At 39.5% G+C, this 23,770-nt stretch overlaps 1 protein-coding gene across 1 annotated transcript in view; it reads right to left on the bottom strand.

Annotated features, from left to right (window-relative positions):
* The window catches only part of LOC140239787 (oxysterol-binding protein-related protein 1-like), a 90,394-nt gene that overhangs the window by 14,079 nt on the left and 52,545 nt on the right, over positions 1-23,770 (bottom strand). The window contains exons 13-16 of the mRNA XM_072319606.1: positions 16,298-16,821; positions 10,676-10,886; positions 1,429-1,526; positions 434-610 (exon numbers count right to left, since the gene is read on the bottom strand). Coding sequence (XP_072175707.1) covers positions 434-610; positions 1,429-1,526; positions 10,676-10,886; positions 16,298-16,821 — 1,010 coding nt within the window. The remainder of the gene's footprint in view (positions 1-433; positions 611-1,428; positions 1,527-10,675; positions 10,887-16,297; positions 16,822-23,770) is intronic.

The raw sequence follows: 23,770 nt of genomic DNA, 5'->3' as shown, positions 1-23,770 counted from the left end.
TGTAGAGTAGATGGGGGAGGAGTTGGCAGAGCAGTTGTGGGAGGACTTCACATATTAATTGAGGGAAGAGTTTGCAGAGTAGAATTTAAAAGGTAAGTTGTGAGAGGAGTTTGCAGAGCAGTTGTGGGAGGAGCTTGCACAGGAGTTGTGTGAGGAGCTTGCACAGGAGTTGTGTGAGGAGCTTGCAGAACAGTTGCACGAGGATGTTTGCAGTGTAGATGCAGAACGAGTTTACAAAGTAGATGCAGGAGGAGTTTGCAAAGAAGCTATATGTGGAGTTTTGTACAGAGCTGAAGGTAGACCTTGCAAAGCAGTTGTGGGTGGAGCTTACAAAATAGATGTAGGTGGCCCTCATAGTTATGGGTGGAGTGTGAAGTATTGGGGGGGGGGGGAGGGGCATCAGGTTGCCAACATTGGTGGCTGCCCAACTTACTTTGGAAGTTTAATTGTGACCACGCCTTTCGGCTGCACCTCCATGCTCTTGCCCCAGAACTTCAGCTTGGGGTGGACGGCCCCGTGGAACTCAAAGTGGGGCGAGGTGGCGTGGAAGGCACTGACCGGTGGGTGGTGCGAGACCTGCTCCAGCAGTATCCTCGTGTCAATGTCCTCCCTGCAGACCACATTAGAATCGCAAGAAATGAAATGAGCAACAGGTAAATGGGTAAGAACAGCCCAATGTATCATTAAAGAGCAGGCATACTGTCAGATCAATCACAAGATGATGCAACAATTAATGCATAGACAGATAAATGGAAATTGCACAGCACAAGCAGAGGGGGGTTCCTACAGATCAAAAGAGTAATGGACAAAGCCATAACACACACATGTGTACAAAGCATGTCATACCAGTGGTATAGCAACAGAAGACTTATAAATACACATAGTGATATCTAGAGGAGCATACCTACTTTGTAGATTAATATATCGAGATGCTTGGACAGAATTTGTAATGATGAATACACAAATTACGCAATTAGATACAGACATTGACAATACAGAACATGTAAGAAGCAATCTACAACAGAAGACTACCAAGTAGACTTTGCTACATTAAGCATCCTAAAAGGTATGATCTGCTACTTTATGAATACTTTCACAAAGGATTAAAAAAAGTCCTCTTAGCAAAGAAGCCACATCTGAACTCATCTATCATAACTGCCATACTAATTTCTTCCTATTCTTAAAAAAAAAAAAAAAATCTTCTCAAGGGATAACAAGAAGGGCATAAAGAGATTACTGTGTACCTTTAAAATTCTGAATATCTGATATTAATCTTGAGCATGAGTTCATTGCATGCATAGATGGAAAAGAGTCAATCATGCCCCATTAGTGATATACATACATGTATCAGAACAAGTAGATGTGACTTTTGCATTTTATGTGAAAAGCAATGAGAGAAAAATTGACAGAGAGTCAGTTTAAACTCACCTTTTTAATTCATATGTTTCTCCTAGAAGTGGGTTGAAGGGCTTACCGAATCTATCTACATTTGACGCTGATGCTGACACAACAAACGCCGTAACCAACTGCAAGTGAAAAAATCAAAATCACAAGAAAGCCTGATATTAAAAACATGATGAAAACAACATGCTTCTACAATTGTACTACAAAAAAAATACAAAAAACTAGTCTATTTTTTTCTTTTGATTTAATGGTTTCATGAAAGGCTTCAAACAAATCATGAAGACAAGCTTTCAAATCTGCAGATTTCTGAGAAACTCTTTTCAGCTTTAATTCTTCCAAATAACATGGAGATACATATATCACATTTTAGCTACAATTTGTTATCAGGTGATAATTTTACACTTCTGACTTGGAGGAATGCCTCATGTTATGCTAAAACAAAGTCACCTGCAGCAGTGATCATGTGCAAAATCTGAAGGGACACATTGTGGGAAATACTGCATAAGAACTGAAATATGATTCCACAGCCATATTATCTCGTTCAGTTCAGTTGATGCTTAAGAAGTGCTTACATGTGAACGTTCAGCATCTCCGAGACGTAACGCCAGATTTGACAAAAACTCTGGCTACAATGTGTGTTACAAAAGCATTATGCCCTGGGTGTCTGTTTTCATTTGACATGGGTAATCTGAAGCGCTTCATGGGATAAATGCACACACACACGCACCCACACACACACACACACTATTTCTATCTTTTATATGAACTCCTTAACCATCAATAAGGAAGCAACACATTTTGCTATGCCGTTGAGGATCACATAGAATTTCAAGATACAGTTGTAGGATCAATGAAAGAAAGAATTAGAGAGAAAAAAATAAAAAGAAAAGAGAGAGAATTAGGAAAAAGAAAACTAAGACATTTTCACTAATAATAACATGGGGATCTGGAAGTCTAGCAGTTTTGTTTTGTTTTGTTTTGTTTTCTTTTTAGGATGTCAAAGACTATACTGGCTCAATGCAATGCTTGGCCACATTTACTTGTACACAGGTCTGTAAGATCAAAATAAATACTTGACATTCTTCTTTCAGTTTTCAACTTTGATATCACAAGATTTGTCCACTATCAAACCTGATAAATACACTATCTGTATTTGAACAAGCTTGGGAGATCGCCGAGAAGCAGGATAGATTACTGTAGTGTAAACCATTCTACAGCTGTATGATATTAGAGTCTTATGATACAGACAATCCTCTATATTCAGAATATGTATCTCAATGGCACTTGAATTGTTTGACTTTGGACAGTGACTACCCTTTTGCCCTTCAGATATCAGCTTTTGCAATTTCAACACACTCAGAAGTCAAATAAATTGTGTTATTAAGATTATTTACATGAGAGGGTCTTGGAAGGTACTGACCTGGGTATTTTAAAAGTGAAAAAATGTACTTAATACTCGAGGTCATTCGACTGATTTTTTTCCCTTTCTTCCTCTTTTCACTGTCATCATACCAACAGGCATAAAAAACACACATGCACTGATGATAAAAAAAATAACAACAAAAAACAAAAACACTACAGATGACTAATAGTCCTGAAATACATGCATATGTCTTGTGTAACCGAAACACATGTTGATGCATTGCTTTAAATAATCGCTATAGGGACAGTTCACCAGTTACTATGCAGAACTGTATTTCAGTAACAAGGTACAATATGATTTACCCTAGTGTATATCCCCCACCCCCCCCCCCCCCGAAAAAAAAAAATATATATGCAATAGCCTAGTTCTGTTCCATCTGTGTAGATGCAGAGGGGTTTATATATATCAAAAGGGGGTTGTTATATACAGTGGGCACAACTTTTACTGCTAAAAAAATTTACTTTCATCTGTTCATTTCTGCTGCTGTCTCTTGTTATTTCTACAATTTATTATCATTGTGCCTCAATAGTGTGTATATGTGTACATGCATGGGGGGGGGGGGTGTTACCTAATTTTCTATAATGCAAATCAGGTGACTTTACCTAGAACAGATCTTACATGCATCATACAATACGGTACCACGATGTGCGGGGGCCCTGTCTGGCAAGGTCCTGAACATACACTGTAACTACAGCCCAGTGCACGTGTCATGTAGAACCCACCATTGTGTCCTAAGGGTGTGATGTAACACTGGGCTTGTCCCCGCTAAAACCGCTATTCATGCACCCACTATATTGGAGTGGTACACACCCACACACAGGGATATGGGGGGGGGGGGAGATGCAGTCAAGGAAACTGTGGGGACAAAAGACAGATGGGCCAACCCATTGTTTGACTTGGGAACTTGTTGGTGCTCTACAGGTCAAGGATTAGTCTTGTTTCAAGACAATGTCCCACAAACACACACTCACCGAATTGAGTTGTCTGCTGGTAAACAACACTGTAGTTCTGAAGGAGTGTAAATGACGTGGGAGTTTTTACTGGAGGCTTGTTCCTACACAGAGGTCATGGATAAGTCCCGCTCTGTGGCAATGTCGCAAATACCAGACTCATTCATGTATTGCACACAAAGCATTCTTTATGACAGTGTGGGAGTTTTGTTGGAATGCACGAGGAAAGGGATTTATTCTTCAAGGCAAACATCTTTCCATGATCCGATCTGTGCTGGAATCGCAAGACAAGGTGTGGGTAGATGGTAAAGAAAAAAATTGCAGGGCAATAGGAAAACAAAGTTCAAATGCTGCCTTAGGAGGGCAATAAAATAGTTTTGCAACACAAAATCCTATCAGGATTACCTCTCTTGAAATGACAGCACAAATATCAAAACATGGACCTACATCAAAGTAAGGAAAAAGTTCATGCCGTTCATTTTAGAGAGAACCCCGTAACATGCTACGCTTAATGTTTCAGACAAATGTAACGAAGGAAAAAATTATGAAAGGATATACACGTGTACCATCAATTCATGTGATCCATAAAGGTATAATGATCAGAATAGCTGGGGGGGGGGGGGGGGGAGAAAAGCAACCTTCCTGGAATGCCATTAACCCTTTTTTAGAAACCGGAAATCTGTACATAATGGCCTATTGCTCCCTAGAGAGCACAGTATAACTGTCATTTCGACAATTCTCTAAATTATGTAAAAACGCTCACTGCCTGTTTATTATTGTATATTATTGTGTATTATAAATTATCTTTATTTGAAAGTCTATTTAATAGAAGGCTGCACACTAACCCATTTTTTCTATTGGTCCAACCTGTCTGTCCAACCAGTACAATAGGTACACTGTACACAGTTTTTCTATGTTTTACTGGTCCATTCCTGAAAAGAAGTTACTGGTCCAACAAGATTTTTACTAGTCAGGGACCGTCAGACCAGTGCCAGTGTGCAGCGTTACCTATTAAGACTTTACCAAGAGAATGGCGTGTCAAAGAAGTAATTCTGACATACTTTTGTTGACCTTTAACCTCTTTTGAATTACATAATTATTTATTCTACAGGAAAACAATAACAACAGTAAAGCATGACACTACAAAAAAGTATACAGGCAGGTTTGGGTGTTTTAGGGAGTAAAAAGATATGCGGTTTCTGGTGGTTCAGTTACTAAAATGTTAGCAAACATCCTCCAGGTGGGAGGAAGTTTACTTCCTCAAGAAAAAAAAAACACTTTTGAGCGCTTTTATTTGTTTTTTTGTGCACAAGAGCGGAATTCCAACCACACAACATTCAAGCCACATGACAAGACAGGATCTACATTTTACAATGTGTATGCCCGAACAGAATGACCTACTGGCATTGATTTGAGTCAATCTACATAATACAGTAGTCTCCGCGTAATCAGGTACCACTTTTAAAATCAGGTACTCAGCTTAATTGAAATAAAAAGTGAACACAAAGTTCCAATGCGAGTTACCAGAAGACTGAGTAGGCATTTCCGTTAAACGAGTAAAAAAAAAAAAAAAAAAAAAAAATCCAGACTTAGCCACATGTCTTTCCATTCCTTCCTGCTGAAAATCTTTGAAATGTTTGTATAAGAATATAAAATCTGAAGAAATTGTGAGGTGCCAAGAAGTGATAGAATGCTATGGTTTATGTTTTAACTTTGAATGTGCAGTGAACGATCAATTCGCCGTATCGATTCACAGACAAGGTGTTGTGTACACGTGCATCTACAAGCTTATCTTCAAAGCTCAAAACTTCACAGTTTCTAAAAATTGTGTGAACGTAACTCAGGTTGTACTTGTGTGTTCATGCGTCCACCTCGATGGGCAAATGCAATTCCCAAATTGGGAAGATTTCTCCACTATCTTGTCAAGATATCAAGAGATATCAAGAGATATCAGAGTTTTCAGGGAGCCTCCAGTAGAATCAGGGAAGCCTACAGCTCTGCGCTGCATAAAAAAAAAAATCTTTGCCATTTATACTGCCTCTTCACAGAAAAAAAAGGGTCAATTCTTTTAGCTCTGTTTTTGTGCAAGAGAAGGACTTTGGCTGCATTTATTGTCTTTCCCATGTTTGAAACATGTTTCAATACCCATTATCAAAAGTTCAGATCGCGTTTCTCAAGTTGTTGCGTTTAAATCACCTCTAGAGTAAGTCAAGTGCGTGGTCTTGTCACTGTGCACCTCCATTGCGCAGTTTGACTCAAGGAGCGGATATGTGTAGTTGACAGTGGTTGGCAATGGCAGATCCAAGCTTTAAACACGTTTTTAAACTGACTTTTCCTTTATCACCTCCACAGAAACGTGTTTCTGTTTCAAACGCGTTTGCAATCGCACTTTCTTTGGCGTTCCAGAAACATGTTTTCTAACCCCAAATAAATCGAAAAAGGTTTGCACTTTACCATCTGCCAAAAACTCCCTGAAAGTTGTTTGGAAACCTTAATTCTGTGCCAGAAGCGAGTTGATAAAGCACCCATTGTCACACATGAAATGCCTCTCATTGCTCTCATGTATTCTACTTCACTGCAACAAAAAACATTCATACATCACTGCCACTTGCAAAACATGACACCACTGCCAGCATATCTTTTGTTGTTCTTGATGTTGTTTTGTCGCTGACTATGACAATGAATTTTCTGGTCTTTTTTTTTTTTTTTTTTTTTTTTTTGGGGGGGGGGCGTTTTTTGTTGTTGTTGTTGTTGTTTTGTGTTCAATATTTGATGAGACTACCGCATAGAAAAAGGAAAACTCATACATTTGAAGATAATGAAGTGTTACTTCACTAGCACATCACTTTCAAAGCTCCTACAAGTGTACCTATAGAAAAAGCAGTCAAGGCTAATTTGCTGTTGGTTTGTTGTTGTTTTTTTCTATCAAAACTTGAGATCAGGGGCCCGTTTCATAAACATGTCATCAGTGACAAGTTGTCATAGATGTGACAAGCTACTGAAATCCTTGCATCTGATTGGCTGAGAGCAAATTTGTCATAGAAATGTGGCAGTCGTCACTGATAACAAGTTTTATGAAACGGGCCCCAGATTGCTCCCTTTTTTAAATATCTACGCACATTGAATCTACATGCAGAAATATTGTCAGAACACATCAGTGAAGTTTGAGGAAAATCAGGAAAATACAGAAAATTCAACAGATTTGATCCTTTCTCGCATAATGACAGAGCATTTGACTTTCATACCTCTTTCGGAAAAGCATGGGGAATATAATCCTTAGCATCAGTAACAAGTTGATAGAATGTGTACTTTTCATGAAAATGAAATTTTGTGGAATTCTACTCATATCTTCTTTATATTGTTGTCCATATGTCATCATGGACTATCCACAAAACTTTGAAAATTCATCACTTTTGAATCCACTGTCCAATTTTCCTGAAACTTTCACGGATGTGTGCTACTAATGTTGCTGCTTTCACTCAATCCACACTGAAATTTGGGCTTTGGTTTCCGTCAAGGCAATTTTGAATGAGATGGCAATTTGATCAAATGGTGTAGGTACGTACGAGACAATGAACCTGCATTCTGGCTATCAAAGACTGGGAGACATCAATCCTCACATTCGCATTACTCAATAACAATCAAGTTGCGAAATCAATCCTTGTTACCAGCTGTATGACATTACGCGCTGCCTATAAAAGGAATGCCTCCGTGTTCTTTCCTATCAAGTAAATGCACAGCACTGACGCAGTGGGCCATTACATTTTAATGACACAGTATGCCTCCAAAGTCATCCTCATTTTTTTCCTATTCCTTTTCAGTCTCTCCTCTTCTCCTATCCCTTTTTACTCTCTTTTCTTTCCCTCCCCTCTCAACTCTTCTACCTTCTTCTTTCCCTTCCTCTTTTATTCTCTCCTTCTCTCTCTCTTGTTCTACTTTCTTTATTTCCTCTCCCCTCTTTTCGTTTTCTCACCTCTCATCCCTCTACCCATCTCTTCTCTTTTATTTTCTTCTTCCTTTCTTCTCATTTTTTCTTTCCCATTCTTCCCTCACACTCATTTTCCTACTTTATTCTACTTTTCCCTTTTCTTCTTTTCTACTTTCTTCTTCATTCCAATTCTTTCCATCTCACTCATTTTTCTACTTTCCTCTTTTCATCTTTTCTACTTTCTTCTTCTCAATTCTTTTTTTTCTATTTCTTCTTTTCCTCTTTTCTTCCTTTTTACTTTCATTTTTCTCTCCTCTCTTTTCTTTCTCTATCCTCTCCCCCTTTCCTCATCTCTTCAACTATGCTCTACTTTTTCTCTTCGCCTCTTCTCCTCCACTCACTCCTCCTCCCGCTCCTCTGCCTCACTCTGTCACCTCCATCCTCTTCTTCCCTTCCCTCGTTCTCTCTCTCTCTCTCACTGTCGTCACCACAGCTGATCCTCTTTCAATATGCATAAAAAAGTCATCCATCATGTCTGCTTCTCACAGTCACTCCAGGCAGAGAGGGGGGCGACGGGGGAAGGATGAGGAGATTGTTTACGCTCGCATTAAGAAGGCATCCCGCAAGACCCGGGCCGAAACAATCAACAGAGCTATAGAAAGACGAGCACATCTCTCTGTGGATGCGCTCCCAGCGGCTAAGGCTAACATGCTCTCGGGCTCTCCCATGCAAAAATGAGGCAACAATAGTCAATATTCCCTGAGGAAATTCATCAAAATCATGGAGGACTGTGAGAAATCATGTTGACGTATAATGAATACGTATGATGTCTTCAATTTTGAACAATATGGCTTGCATGTAGTTGGATAGAAACAGAAAAGCTTTTAAATCACCAAGAATGTACAAGAAATATGAGTGCATAATATACACTTTATTGCCTTGAAAAGGATATTGCCTTCTGCAGCCAAATGACTACCTTTTCAGACTCTTGAATGGGCATTTGAAAAAGAATAGGCAGCTATAAAGTGCCATCCTTGGATGAACAATGAACTCTTGGTATTTGAGTGGATATCATGGATATCCATCATAAATGCACGATATGTGCAAGTCGGAAAGATAAATGTTCAATCCTATAGTCATTCTGTCATTCATTCCTCCTGTACATTTCCCTACTCTGTGACTTGAAAGCAACATGTACTACCAACAGTTTGACTGGGCAAAAAATTGGATTGAATGTGATGCATTCCAAAGAACAGACTGGTCATTGGAATGGCATGGCACACACAAACACACATACATAACACAGGGCTCGACACTATCGGTGGCCCGGTGGCCCAGGGCCACCAAAACTGAAAGTCGGGCCACCAAATTTCAAAAAAGGACAAATTTAGTGGCCCGCCTCGGGCCATCAAAATTTTTTGAAAAGTATGTCAATAAATTCGTAACTTTTTGCGCCAGAAATTAGCAGTTAGATTTGTTTAAAGGATGGATGAAAAGGACTGAATGAGTGCCTGAGAATGAGTGTTGCAAGTTTGTTGAAGTTTATTTATGAGTAGATAATTATGTCCAACTTCTAATTCTTACTATCATAAAACTTAAATATTTGACTCATTAAAAAGAAGGACTTTTAATGTTTTTTATTGGGTTTTTTTTCGGGACACCAAATTTTTCTCTCGGGCCACCAAAAATTTGAAATTTAGAATTTTGGTGGCCCCATCGGGCCACCAAACAAAAAAGTTAGTGTCGAGCCATGCATAACACACAAAAACACTCTCAAAGACATACACACCTGCACAGACAGAGACAGACACCCATAAAAGTTTTTATGGCAAGCACGTACATAATAGGCCCGTTCACACACAAGGGAAAAAGTGCGATTTAAAAATCGATTTTCTTATCGCGATCAAAATTTCGAAATTTTTTCCAGTGTGGACAGAAAAATCTCACTAATTACCGCGATCCTTATCGCGATCCAACTCGCACTATTAGTGCGATTTTTCAGAATAATCGCGATTATTTTGCCAAGCGTCGTGTGTGTGAGCGCGATCGAGATTCGGAAATCGGTATTTTTGATCCCATAGCGTGCGAAACTCTATTGGGACTGCGGGCGGGGTCAGTCTTTGGTCATGCAAGTTTCACGCATGCGCAGTTTAGCCACTGATCGTTCTTTCCTTGCTGCGAAGTGCGATTTTTCCCTGTGTATGAACGGTCGAAAAAAAAATCGAAATTTGGATCGCGATTGAAATTTCGATTTTCGTTGTTTGTGAACGGGCCTAATCTGCTCTCCCTACTCTGCCATACCACTATTTCAAACTTCTTGTGCAGTATGGTTCTGAGTGATAGTCAGAGGAATAAATGATGACTTTGCAAAGTATCTGTTGAAGATCCCGCACACTAAAACCTACCGACTTTATGAGCATGCGGAACAAAATATTGTGGGGTCACCTTTTTTTTTTTCTCACAATGCTTTCATGGGAATAAAAAAAAAAAAAAAACACAGAAAAAGAACAAAAAACCCAGAATAATGAGACAAAGTCAGCAAGTTCTTGAGCAAAAATAATGGTGTTTCAGCAATATTTTCTTCATAAATTGCCTCTTCTGGACTAGTGTCTCTTCCATACACTTGAAATGAATATCTTTAAAGGGTTTGATTTTTATAGCTACGTTTACGGGAATCAAATTTGCCATGTACAAACTCCAAGAGGAATTATGACATCTCAAAAGCAAAAGGACAAATTCACAAATGTAGTTGAAATTTAGTCCACTGATTGTGCAAATTTTGTCTGCTAGTATGACAGATCACGTACGGCAACAGACATCCAATAAAAACCATGTACTGATACGTACGCATGTGAAAGGCATACCCATTTGGGGATGGCTGCAGTCCGTGTACGAAATTCAAGCCATGGATTTGATTCAAATTGTCTTAAAAGAAATTGCACCAAAGTGTTTATCGACAGGGATGCGTACCTTCATCCTGTCAACGGCATCTTCCGACATGTTGGCCTTGACGAGGAGGTGCGCATGCTCAATGTACTCGCAGCACCGCTGCAAAAAGCTGAGGGGCTCGTTGAAGACGACCGGCATCGTGATCTTGGACAGCTCTTTACCGATGCACTGCTTCAGTACAGTCCACAACGTCACGTGATCTCGTCTGTACATTGGTGCTGGTAGTCGAGCCCTGTTCACAGAAAGAGAGACACATACAGGTGACATGCGTTCATGAGAGGGTCTTTGCGTTATCATCCGTTCAACAAATGCCTCCCAACATAGTTAACGTCCTGCATTTCAACAGAGGTGCGATGTTATGCAGGAACTCCGAACGAGTACAAAAATAGGAAAGAGAAATATTTGTCTGTGTAGAGTCACCATCAAGAAAAATTTGCACCTTAAAGTATGGTGAACGAGACATCAAAATCAAGAAAATCATATTAAAAAAGGTGTCAAAGCAGAGGGAAATGTCTCCTAAAACAGATAATTAATGTGACTTATTAAAAGATATTCGCGCCACTGAGAAATCGCGAGTTAAAACTGACTGATTTGCTTCACCGATATTTGCTCCGGAACAGCTGTCTTTTTCGATCCCTAAAATATGACGTCACGAAATGAACAAAACCCTTTACGTGTGCAGCGGGACATCGAGGCCACCATTCATAAAGCACGTATTTCTTGGTGGGCGGATGCAATATCTGGCCTGTCTTTAGTCGCCTCTGCTTTCTCGGCTGAGACATTAAAACGTCCAAATTTCCCTTATAGTGTACGGAAAGACTTTGAGTTTGACATCGAGAGTGAATTGAGTGATGACAGTGACAATGACACTGATAGTGACAGTGGCAAAGTCGGAGCGGTAGAAGAAGCGATTGAGAGGCGACGGATATGGATGGCCGCCGATAACACAACTCGTTTGGGACATACATGGAAACGGGCACACTGCCTGTCCATACGTATGCCCCAAACGAACCACGTCCCCAACGGCCCTCCATAGACGGAGCCCACTGTGTGGATGGAGTGGTAGCACAGCGCACATTTCATGACGTCATAATTTTGGTCAACAAAATTTTCGCCGTCAGATCGGGTTCTGGTGGTCTAAAAAGAGTCTTAAAACACCATCTCTCTATCGTTCTGGAGACGTTTTTACCTTCTGAAAGTTAATTATTCATATTCCTAGAGATTTAAGCTTTCCAGGAATGTATAAATTACCTTGTTTATGAATATCGTCCTTTTTTTCTCGTTCACCATACTTTAACCGGAGTCAGATGAAAAAGTGAAGATTAGAAAACAAAATGTCTCCAACAGCCTTCATAGTGGAGACCAAAGATTACTTCGACCGATACACAGAGGCCACTTTTGAAATGGGTCTAGACTTTAGGTCCCTCTGGGTCAATGGTTCTTACAATGTTCTTGAACATTTTAAACAGACATACGAGAAACACATGCTGTAAAAAATAAACAACGAGCAAGATCCATTTGACTGCGGCATGCAGTTGACTGTGATCAACACTGCACACTGGCACCGACTAGTTTGATGGTCCAGGACCAGTAAAAAATCACTGTTGGATCAGTAACTTTCTCAGGAATAGACTAGAAGTAAAAAATGGAAAAACTGGGTACCTACTGGTGCGATAGAGAGGGACTGGTCAGACCAGTAGAAATGGGTTAGTGTGCAGCCCTGGTAATGCAGTTATTTATTATATCAAGTGTTTCCACACCATGTTTTCATAATAGGATTTTTCTGTCACCCTTTACTCTTAAATGTTTTTTGATGGTCTGATGAAATTCCCATAAACTGTTCTGGAATATTACAAATGTAAAAGTTTTGTCACGATGAAATCCTGAAATTTACTGGAGGGTGACCTTTGGGCACAAAGACCTTTATAGGCACATGAAGGTCACATGTGTCTTAATAATCTATTTTAGCCTACAATGAAGGCATTTTGTTGGCAGCAACAGGGCATTTCTTACCTTCCAGACTTTTGTACAAGGTTGAAGGGCAACTACCGTGAATTGTTTTGTTAAATCTCCTTTGGCCTCATTATACATGAACGATACTGAAAGTGTTGCTTAAAAGTATGGAAATTTGATGATGTAAATCACAATCCAAAATCTTGTCACTTCTATTGTGCAATTGTAACAAACCAAATAATTCTATCACAGTGCCATCAATTACAGTATAAAGCTCACTGTGTTGTTTCCAACATGAACTATGTATAAACCATGGAGGAAGTTTTGGCTCTACAAGACAACTACAAGCGTACAAAGAAATACAGCTCCAGGCATCCGTGCTGTGAGGGGGCTTCACATCCACGTTAAATATCAGTTGAGGGTAGGCCCTACATGTATGTACTTGTATCAAGTCATTAAATAGGTTTATATAACAAATGTCATTTAATTAAGCAAGTTTTAGTACACAGCCAAGATGGTTAAATGACATTACAGAGCATCGCACACTTGTAGCGCGATACTACAAAAACTTTTTCAGTATCAAACCCATGACCCAGTGAACTTGATTATTTGTCAGATAAGTGTACCGCTGAAGTATGCTGCTGATATGTACATTACAGCAATCGGAAGATCCAAAAATAGGCACTGCACTACATTTAATGCAGTAAGGAGTGCAGATTTTTGTTGGGCACATTGTACAAGATGCCTCCTGGTCACTTTGAATCACACACTTTATGATGAGCCTCCCCTGTTTTTTACAAGCACGAAGCACAAGGAGTTATTTTCTATAAATACCTGCAACGCTAATCACTGAATGTTTACATCTGTTATCATGATTTACAAGTCTATGCAATTACCAGTATTCAGACTTCGCCAAGACTGATGCACAAATTTAAGAACCACAAGTGTTTGCTGCAAACTCTGAACAGTGTCTTTATGGTGGAAACACGTTCTTACATCCATTACAAATGCTAAAATTTTGCCAGATGCCAAGGAAATGAATTCTTCAGAAGTGTTGTTAAACCTTCCGAAGGAAATGAACTCATCATCTGGCCCACGAGGGGGAACGTCTGACTTCTAGCAATGCCATAGTCCGATTTACAGCGTACAGATGAACCACGATTTTCACGCCAATCAAAGTTTATTCATAATGTACCTTGCAACAATGGCAAATTACAATTTGTATGTACAGTTAACTTAAAGGCATAATTTACCATTTGCAGATGAAGCAAAAACCCAGCATTAGTGCTTTGAAGTGGTTCTAAAATGTGAGTTAGGGATAGAAACTACTGTAAAACGAGGAATTTTCGCGTGCACTTTAATTTTGCGAATTTCGCGAGCGCCAAGATTCGCGAAATTAAAATGCACGCGAAAGTTCTTGTTTACACTATATGCATTGAACGCCAGTGGCACTTCGCGAAAATTTCACGCCGAGAAAAAGGCTGTCAGCTCCAATTAGCGAAAATTTCATGCCGCGAATATATCATGTTTTACAGTACCACTGTAAAAAATTTGAATCCATATAATCGACGTTAAGTATCGTTAAATACACAAAATGTAAACAATAGTTGTAATAAGAATGCTTCCACACTAAACCGTCTACAGTTATGGTTTATTGAGAAAAATACTGATATCTCCTTATATTTTAGGCTTTATTGCAAAACTTTTATATGGTAGGATGTTTTGTGATACAACAGACCTATACATATGCATCAAATGTGATATCTTGAACATTTTTAAAATCACTGCTCTCAAAGGTAAACTGGACCTTTAAGATGACTGAACTTTGATTCAAGGTGGTCTATAAAAGATCAAAATTTGTCTTCCAAAAGTTAGATGTAATCACCCAATGATCTCTGGTGTACTTTGCAAAATTGTACAGCAGTGGACCAAAGTAGTAAAAATATCTTTGACAACAACAACAAAAGAGAGAGAGGAAATTCCAACTTCAAAGCTTCACACTTGTGCTATCTTCCAAATATCACCATTTTTTTCTCTTTCAAAATCAAGAATATGATAATGCAATTGTACTTAAACCAACCACACTGTAGGTTTGGAATGGAGAACTTTATTCTTCACATGTCAGTTATTTACTGTGTGCCCTTTATAAGCACACAATCCTCAGGTGTGTTCAGCGGTGGTGCTCATGACACTGCAGTTTACGGTACAAATCGTCTGCATAGCCATTTGTTTGCCCAAGGCTCTAACGTCAAGAGGGCAAAAATGTCAGAAGGCAGTGAGCTCGGAGGTGAAAGGCTTGGGTCACAAATCTTGCTTTCTTTCTTTCTTTTTTTAATACAGTCTTTTGTCTTAACCTGTTGAAGACTAGTCCAGAGTATACTCGGGCAAGTGTCTATGGGAAACGTGTGTTATAGGTAGTAAAATCAGCTTGTCCTCAATGGTTATGTACATTGCATTCCTACTCAACAGATCATCATCCAACTGGTCAAAGACCAAAGGCACACAGGGAATTTCTATTTACCATCCGTGGGATGTGTGCATTTTGATGACTGCATGGAAATGTCGTGTCACCACTCTTAACACCAGTATGCATGTAATGTGCGTGTGCATGAGTGTGTGAGAGTACATACGTGTATGTCTGTCTGTCAGTGTGTGTTCCTCACAATGGCCCGGATTCACGAAGGTGGTACAAATGAAACCATGGTTTAAACCATGGACAAAAACCATGGAGCGCAGTGTCGCATGGAATATTTCGTTAAGAAATCAATCATTTCGTCCATGAAATGATTATTTTGTAACGAAATGACAACATTTTGTAACTAAATGAACATTTCGTTCACGTAAAAGTGATTTCGTTAATGAAATGGTCTTTTTGTCGACGAAATGACCAATTTCGTAATGAAATATTCCGTGCGACACTTGGCGCTCCATGGATTTTGTCCATGGTTTAAACCATGGTTTCATTTGTACCACCTTCGTGAACTCGGGCCAATGAGTTCGCATGCATACGAAATAGATGCTGATTTAAACTAAACCACTTCAAGGCTTTTAGTTTTATGCAATTACTATTTCATTCATGATTCACAAAGGATATCGACCATCAGTATTAGGACAAAGGTGTGCCTTTTGTATACTATTTCACAAACGAAGAATGTGAAGTTGGCAAACATACAATCCTATCTGCAAGGTATGCATTCAAACTTAGCAATTCTAGGATATAAAAACTTGAACTGTAAAGCCAGAAATATTCTTGTGCAGTTTCAATTTTGAGAATTTCGAGAGCCAAAATTCACAAAATTAAAATGTACATTCAAAAGTTATTGTTTGCGCTATGCACTGCGTGCCAGTGCCCGTTCGCTAAAATTTCATGCCGTGAAAAAGGGCTGTCGGCTCCAATTTGCACCAATATCATGCCACGAAAATTTCTCGCTTTACAGTATAATCCCCCAGTAGCAGTGAGCTCTGGAAACATGGCGAATGAAAATCGAATTAATGCTGGGCATTTAGTCGTCTATACAAGCCTATAAAGGCTGTCTTTAACAAGCAAGGCATATCAAAGTTTGACGAAATGTCCACATCTCACTTTCATCATCCAAATTCTACCTAATGCAGTTAAACGTGGGAATTCTCCTCAACTTTCAAGACGACCAAATATTACATGTACACTAGTTTGACAATGTGTGACCTTACCTCGTACACCCTGGAATAATGATTTCAGGCACGTCACCAAAGGTGAAGACATCTTTCCCCTGCCCTTCCCTCTTTGTCCTGCCGTTGTGTCCTCCGTTCTGGGAGGAGCACGGCACAACACCTTCCTCTTCGCTCTGCTTATTGTTCGAGTGGTTCTCTGAGTCCGATATCCTCAACTGACCGACTCCCTCGGCCACCATCCTGTCCTGCCCGGTGTCCATCCTGACGCTGTAGAAGCTCTCGACGTCGCTCAGGCGATCGTCGTCGTCGTCGACATCAAAGAAGCTCCCGGAGGGGCTGCCTCCGCCACTCCCACTGTCCGAGTCACCCCTTACACTGAGGAACTCATGGTCGTCAAAGTGGTAGTCGAACTCCTGGGCGATGCCTGAGTAGTGGTTGCGAGGACTGGTCGAGAGGCTGGCGGACAGCAGCTCGAGGCGGTCGTGCTGTCGGGCGAGGGCGTGGAGGGCGTCCTGAAGGTTGCGAGTTCGTTCCTGCTCCTGTTTCAGCTGAAGGTTACGAAGCTGCATGATGAAAAAAATAAAACCCACACACAATGACAGATACAGAATGCAAAAATTGCAATCTACTGTAGTATGAAGTATTAATGTACTGTAAAAGTAAACATTTCTGCGGTGTGGAAGTTTCACGCAAATCGCATTTAAACTAGCATGATCACCAAAAATTAAAGTACTCATATATTTTTGTTTGTTCTGAATCAAAAACATAAAATTCATCTTTCCTGCCTGAGCACAAAAAAATAAAAATAAAAAAAATTGCGAACTCGAAAATGTCAATTTTTAAAGTATGCCTTGTCTATGGGTAGTTTCAAGAATGCTATCCATTCCATATTTTTTGTCAGCCCAATCACACTCTTTTGTAACAGAAAAATCATAACAAAACGAAATAATGCAGTCTAACTGTGTATAAAAAACACAATACATGTACCAGAATTCCAAACATCAAATCTGTTGTTTCCTTTTGGCTCTGAGAGCAGCTGTCAGACAGGCAGCTATTACAAACATGTTTGATTTATGTGAAAAAAGACAGGATTGATACACATTCTCCACAGCAGTAGTGTACCAGGAAATTTAACTGCCATGTATTGATCATGTGCAGTACACTGCCATCTTACATTACAGGATGCCACCGACCCTACACATACAATCCAGTGGACACTTTGCTCATCAAAGTACACTACTGTACGAGCTGAAATTTTCGCGTACATATATTTTCGCGAATTGCTACTAGGAGAACATTTTCACGTGTTGTTAATTTCGCAGTTGTGAGGTCTAACTGTGCTTATCTGTTCGCACGTTGTTGTTTTTTTTGCGTGTTGTTATTTTCGTGGTTCAAAGGCGATTCGCGAAATTCGCGAAAATAAAACCACCGCGAAAATTTCAGCTCGTACAGTATTTGAAACTCGACTTGAACTATGAACGAGAGTTCTCTTTAAAAACAAGAAATACACCTGCTCTCATAATGCTGATAATGCTCAAAAGTATAACTGATGGAACAAAATCTCATTTCTGCACTGCTGAAGAATAAACAAGAAGACCCTACCACCCCCCCCCCCAAAAAAAAAAATGAACAAATACACACAAAAAAACCTTTATAATATCAACTTGTTTAGTCCCACTAGTCACATACTCATACTACAGAGTCAGTAGGATTTGGGGCTACTGATCTGGAGAGGGTTACATGACAACTGATTGCAACAACTGTCATTGTGTCTGACATGTAAAGACTAGGATCACTACCAGGGTGCCAGGAGCAATACAGGAAGTTGGCGGCAGAGCTGCGGGAAGCAATTCAATAGTTTGAATAGTTGGTCACAGCTCTTGACTTTCAACAAAGTTTAAGGACAACCAGATGCTACATGTACTCTGGGTGTCATCTGTGCCAAAAAAAAAAAAAAAATCAAAATCAAAATCAAAAATCAAAGATGTAAACCTGTACATGTATTCACAAGAATACATGTAGATGAAGTTGGAATGTTAGTATCATTGTACAACGTGTAGGGTCTACAAATTTGTGTACAGGAAAAGAGAATAACATGAAAGTACATTGTACAATGTAGACTGTCATGACAACAGATTCACTTTAACTTTAAAAAAAAAAGAGGAAAAAGAGGGGGTATATTTATAGTGCCGACATCAGTCTGCTGATATACTGTTGTATTTATAAAGACAACAAAACTCTGCATCTCGACAGTTTGCTTCTGTTAAAAAACCAACAACAATAACAACAACAACAAGAGAACTCTATACTGAAATGTTCATACTGACTTGGCCATGAAGAGGATAAGAAGAAAAGTGCATTTAAGTAACTGAATTACATGTAAGTATGACCCCGTTTACAGTGCGAGGCTCGGCCGCGGCTCGGCCGCGGCCGAGTCCAGCCCCGCTTCAGTGTAAACGCGCAAAAGGCCAAATGCGAGGCCAAAATTGGCCTCGCATTTGGCCTCGCTCTGGAGGTGGTCTCGGCCGCGGCCGAGCCGCGGCCGAGCCCGGCCTTTTCTTGGTGTAAACGCAAACTGGGCCAAATGCGCGGCCAATTGCGCGGCCAGTTTTAGTCTGGCTTCCAAACCCTCTGCCTGTATCTTTCGCTGTTCAGGATATTAACCCCCTCAACGTCGAAAACTAGTATAGTTTAAGGTGGTTTTGTCCTGCAAAGGATTTTTTCCTTCGGCAAAGGCCTTTGCCCGAACGGCGACTTCGTCGCCACCGAATTCAGTTGGCAAAGGGTCTGAAAACCAGACAATACCAAATTGCGTTAGTTTACAAGCAGAGCGCCACTACGACCAAATAATGAAAGGTTTGAATCGAAAGCGCGGCCGAGCCCAGCAGTGTAAACGGACAAAATTGCGAGGCTCCGCCGCGCAATTGAGGCCGGTTTCGGTCGCGGCCGAGCCGCGGCCGAGCCCGGCCTCGCACTGTAAACGGGGTCTATGAGAACCACTCCACCACAAATACCAGAGAACAAGGAAAATATGGACCTCCTACATTTTTGCATAATTTCACACACACACAAAAAAAACCCAGAGAAGGTAGATGCAATCCACATAATGTACATAAAACAAATAACCCTTCATTTTTTAGGTCATTAGTGATGTCACAATACATCCTGTTACAGCTATTAATCATTCATGCATGAATGTGCAGCCAAACCTGTATTCAGCAGTCCCATTTCTCATTTTGGAGCCCCCACCCTCCTTTCTTTTCCAAACATTAGATTTTGTGCGACATTTCGATGGCAAAGGTTGCAAGTCGTGAATAAGTGTGTATTTTAACTGAAATGTTATGCTTTTCACAAAGGGCTATGTCACTTTAGGTCAGAAATGGGTGCAGATTCTATAGGGCTCCAAATATGCACTGGTAAGTCAAAACAGGAAACTGTCATAGTGTAACTGTAAATATCCAAAGAAGATCCGGTGAGGGGAGAGAAGAAGACTGAGAGAGAGAGCACAAAATGAAATAAAAAGGAGCGAGAAAAAGCAAGTTACCATGTTATAAAATGTCTAGATATACTTGCAGTATGCAAATTATACAAGTACTGTGGTAAGATTATTTGTGGTTATCAAACAGAGTTTATAGGCTTATTGAATTGGCCATTCAGTAATGCCAATATAGTCTTGGGATCATGCCAGCCCCCCACTTTGATGGCCAGTCAACCAGACCCTCCAGTCGACTGTTGTATGTTTAATATGGCACTGCCACTGGTAAATATGCCATAAAAGATATTGATCACACTGAACTTTCCTATTGATCACACTGAACGTAATATCCTAATGAAGTTATCATACTGTAATTAGTGTAAAAAATACCATATTTAGCGTGTCTAATTTTTCATGAATTCGGACTTCCCAACAAATTTGTGAGTGGTTAAATTTGTGATTGCGGAGAAATGCATGCATGCTCAGGTCAGGGTCAGAGTTAATATTTCACGTTTTTAAATTCACGAATAGCACCCGGCTCACAAAATTTGTGAAAATAAAAACCTCGCAAACTATTTGGTACATAACAGTATGTTGTTGATATCACTGTCATCATCCGACTGCCATTTTCGGTAGTTCTACGGGATCGTTATCATCTCTTATCAGATTTGGTAATATATGTACATTTAGTAGTATCAATACATACAAAAGCAAAATTATGAACCTAATGTACCTTTGTAGTCTTGTACACTTTCAGAGCTTGCCTGGTAAACACTTAAAGCCTACCCAAGATACACAGAGACTGACTGGCATTCAAGACTACACATTGTACTTATACTTGACTTCACACTGGAGATGTACAGATACATTTATATCCCCATCACCACAATGAATACACAATGAATCATGTATTCGCCGACCACTGGCTTGTACAGGAAGGCCGGCGAAATTATACAGCATTACACGTTCCGTAGAGCAGCACAACAGAGACCATCTAAATAAACCCTTCACGCAGTGTTGGCCATACTTTTGGTTCACTTCTCTTGTATCTGTTCTGGCTTGGTTTCTGCCATGAAAAGAAGAAAAGTTTGGTGACCCCGAAGTCTGAGCAAACATGCCACCCATTTCATAAAAACTGGGAGGATAATCCTTCGACCTTATTCTCTAACCTCATCCGTGGGTGCCTGTGCGCAAAACACAAAGCAATTCCCCTAAAAAGACAACTAGAATGGCAAGGCAAACACAGCTAGATGTATTCAGAGCCATTGTGACGTCATACTGTTTCTGAAAGGTTGGCATCCAACAAAATTCCATTGTTTTTTATTTTCCCACTTTGAATCACTCAACCTTTTCACACTGCTGACCCTAAAATGTGCAGTGTCAAACTATCACAGCACATCTCACCACCCACAGTACAGAGGTTATTGAGAATTGGGCACTCGGACAAACCCCATAGAAGAGATTTGATGTGAACTTTTAATGGGCATCACTTCACAATCATAAGTCACATCCCATAGCCAGTGGATATATGGGATTCTATTTTAATAGGGAAATTCAGCACTGTAAAGTCTGTATGAAGATTCAAAGTACAGTTAAACTCGCATAAGTCGATCTTCTCGGGACTGAGCAAAACACATCGACTTAGGCGAGTTTCGACTTGTACGTAAGTCGAAAAAAATCGACTTAAAGTTACACCACACGTACATATGTATAATGTACATTGTATGTTGTCTACTCTGGAGCCGAGAGCTGGAGCGGTGTGCCCGTTATTTGCCCTTCAGCAAGACACTTTATCCACATTGATGCAGGCCAGGGCTCCACACTATAACTTTTATTTTGGTGGCCCCAAAATGATTGATTTTTATTTTTTGGTGGCCCGAACAAAAACAAAAAAACAAACAAAAAAAAAAAAAAAAAAAAAAAAAAAAAAAAACAAGCAAAACTAAATCGGTCCTACGTTCGGTCCGAAAGTTACCGTTATTTATTTCTGATTGTAAAAGCAATCATCCACCATTTACAAGTATTTTAACACCTTCCGGAGCCGAATGTTGCCGTTAATCATTTTCAAATGTAAAAACAAGCAACCGACATTCATTCTAGGATCTTACGGAGCTGAATATCATCCTTATTCATTTCCGAACGTGAAAGCAAACATCCGCTTTTTATTTCATCATCTAAATGAGCCGATTGATACCGTTAATCATTTCCAAATGTAAAAGAAACAATCTGTTACTTATTTTAGCATCGTACGGAGCAGAATATTACCGTTATTCGATCTCCAAATTCAAAAGCAAACACCCGACATTTATTTTATAATCGTAAGGAGCCGAATGTTACTGCTGTCCACTTCCGAAAGTGAAATGAATCATCTGACATTTATTTTGGCATCTTCAGGAGTCGAATGTTACATGCTATTTACTTTCGAACGTAAAAGCGAACTTTCGGCAATTATATCATCATTGTACTGAGTTGAATACTATAGTTATTCATTTCCGAACGCCAGAGCAAACATTCAACATTTATTTTTGCATCTTCCGGAGCTGAATGTTATTGCTATTTACTTTCGAACATAAAAGCAAACATAAGACATTCATTTTATCATCGGACGGAGTTGAATACTATTGTTATTCATTTCCGAACGTTAAAGCAAATATCAAACATTAACTTTGCCATCAAACGCAGCTAAACGTTACTGTTATTCATTTCGAAATTTAAAAGCAAACATCCGACAGTTATTTAGCATCGTATGGAGAAGAATATTACTGCTATTCACTTCCGAACGTAAAAACAATCATCTGACATTTATTTTAGCATCTTCTGGAGCCGAATGTTATTGCTATTTACTTTCGAAAGTAAAAGCAAACACCCGACATTTATCTCATCGTCGTACGAAGTTGATTATTATTGTTTCATTTCCAAACGTCAAAGGGATAATTCGACATTTACTTTAGCATCTTCCGGAGCTGAATGTTAATGTTATTTACTTTCGAACGTAAAAGTAAACATCCGACATTTATTTCATCATCGTACGAAGTTGATTATTATTGTTATTCATTTCCGAACGTCAAAGGGATAATTCGACATTTACTTTAGCATCTTCCGGAGCTGAATGTAATTGTTATTTACTTTCGAACGTAAAAGTAAACATCCGGCATTTATTTTATCATCGTATGGAGTTGAATATCATTATTTTTCATATCCGAACGTCAAAGCAAACATTCGACATTTATTTCAGCATCTTCCGGATACTCTTTTTTATCCTTATTCATTTCCGAACGTAAAATCAAATCTCTGACATTCCAAAAGTATAAGCAAACATCCGACATTTATTTTAGTATTATACGGAAATCGAATATTACCGTTATTCATTTCCAAAATTAAAAGAGCAAACATCTGACATTTATTCAGCATCTTATGGAACCGATTGTTACCGCTTCATTTCCAAAACTGAAGGCAAACATTCGGCTTTTTTGGTGGCCCGGCGAGCGTTTTTGGTGACCCCGGTCGCAAATTAACCATTCGCGAAATCGTGATTCGATTTCGCGAAAAGACTCCACTAAATATAAGGCATAGATCGCTACACTCGGCAGGGGCTACGTCGTCCTGTCGCCAGGTCTCGTTACAAAACCAAAATCTCGCGTGAGTTCTTGCGTTACCTATCCTTAATGTTAACGAAACATCGTTAATTTGCGCTAGGGATCGTTACTCATCGTTGCTACAAACGTTAATTTTCCCGATCGTTAGTTTGCGTTACTAACGATTCAGGTGAAACCGCTTGCGTTAATGAAACGTTAATGTTTATTTCCGCAGTTTCTTTTGGTATATACTGTATGTAAACAAAAACTGGCGTCTCGTGATTTTGACAGTGATTTAGTACACAATAAAATCTTATTCGACTTAGGCACAGTGATTTCAATGGTTTTTCCGTGAAAGTGTTCTTGGAATTTCATCGACTTAAGCGAGTATTCGACTTAAAAAATTCGACTTATGAGTGAATTAATACAAGTAAGTCAATGGGGAAAAATCGGGACTTTTTA

This window comes from Diadema setosum, chromosome 16 (assembly GCF_964275005.1).
Source record: "Diadema setosum chromosome 16, eeDiaSeto1, whole genome shotgun sequence".
Lineage (NCBI taxonomy): Eukaryota > Metazoa > Echinodermata > Echinoidea > Diadematoida > Diadematidae > Diadema > Diadema setosum.
The sequence above is the reverse complement of the archived record's forward strand: the minus strand, read 5'-3'. Positions and strand labels throughout refer to the sequence as shown.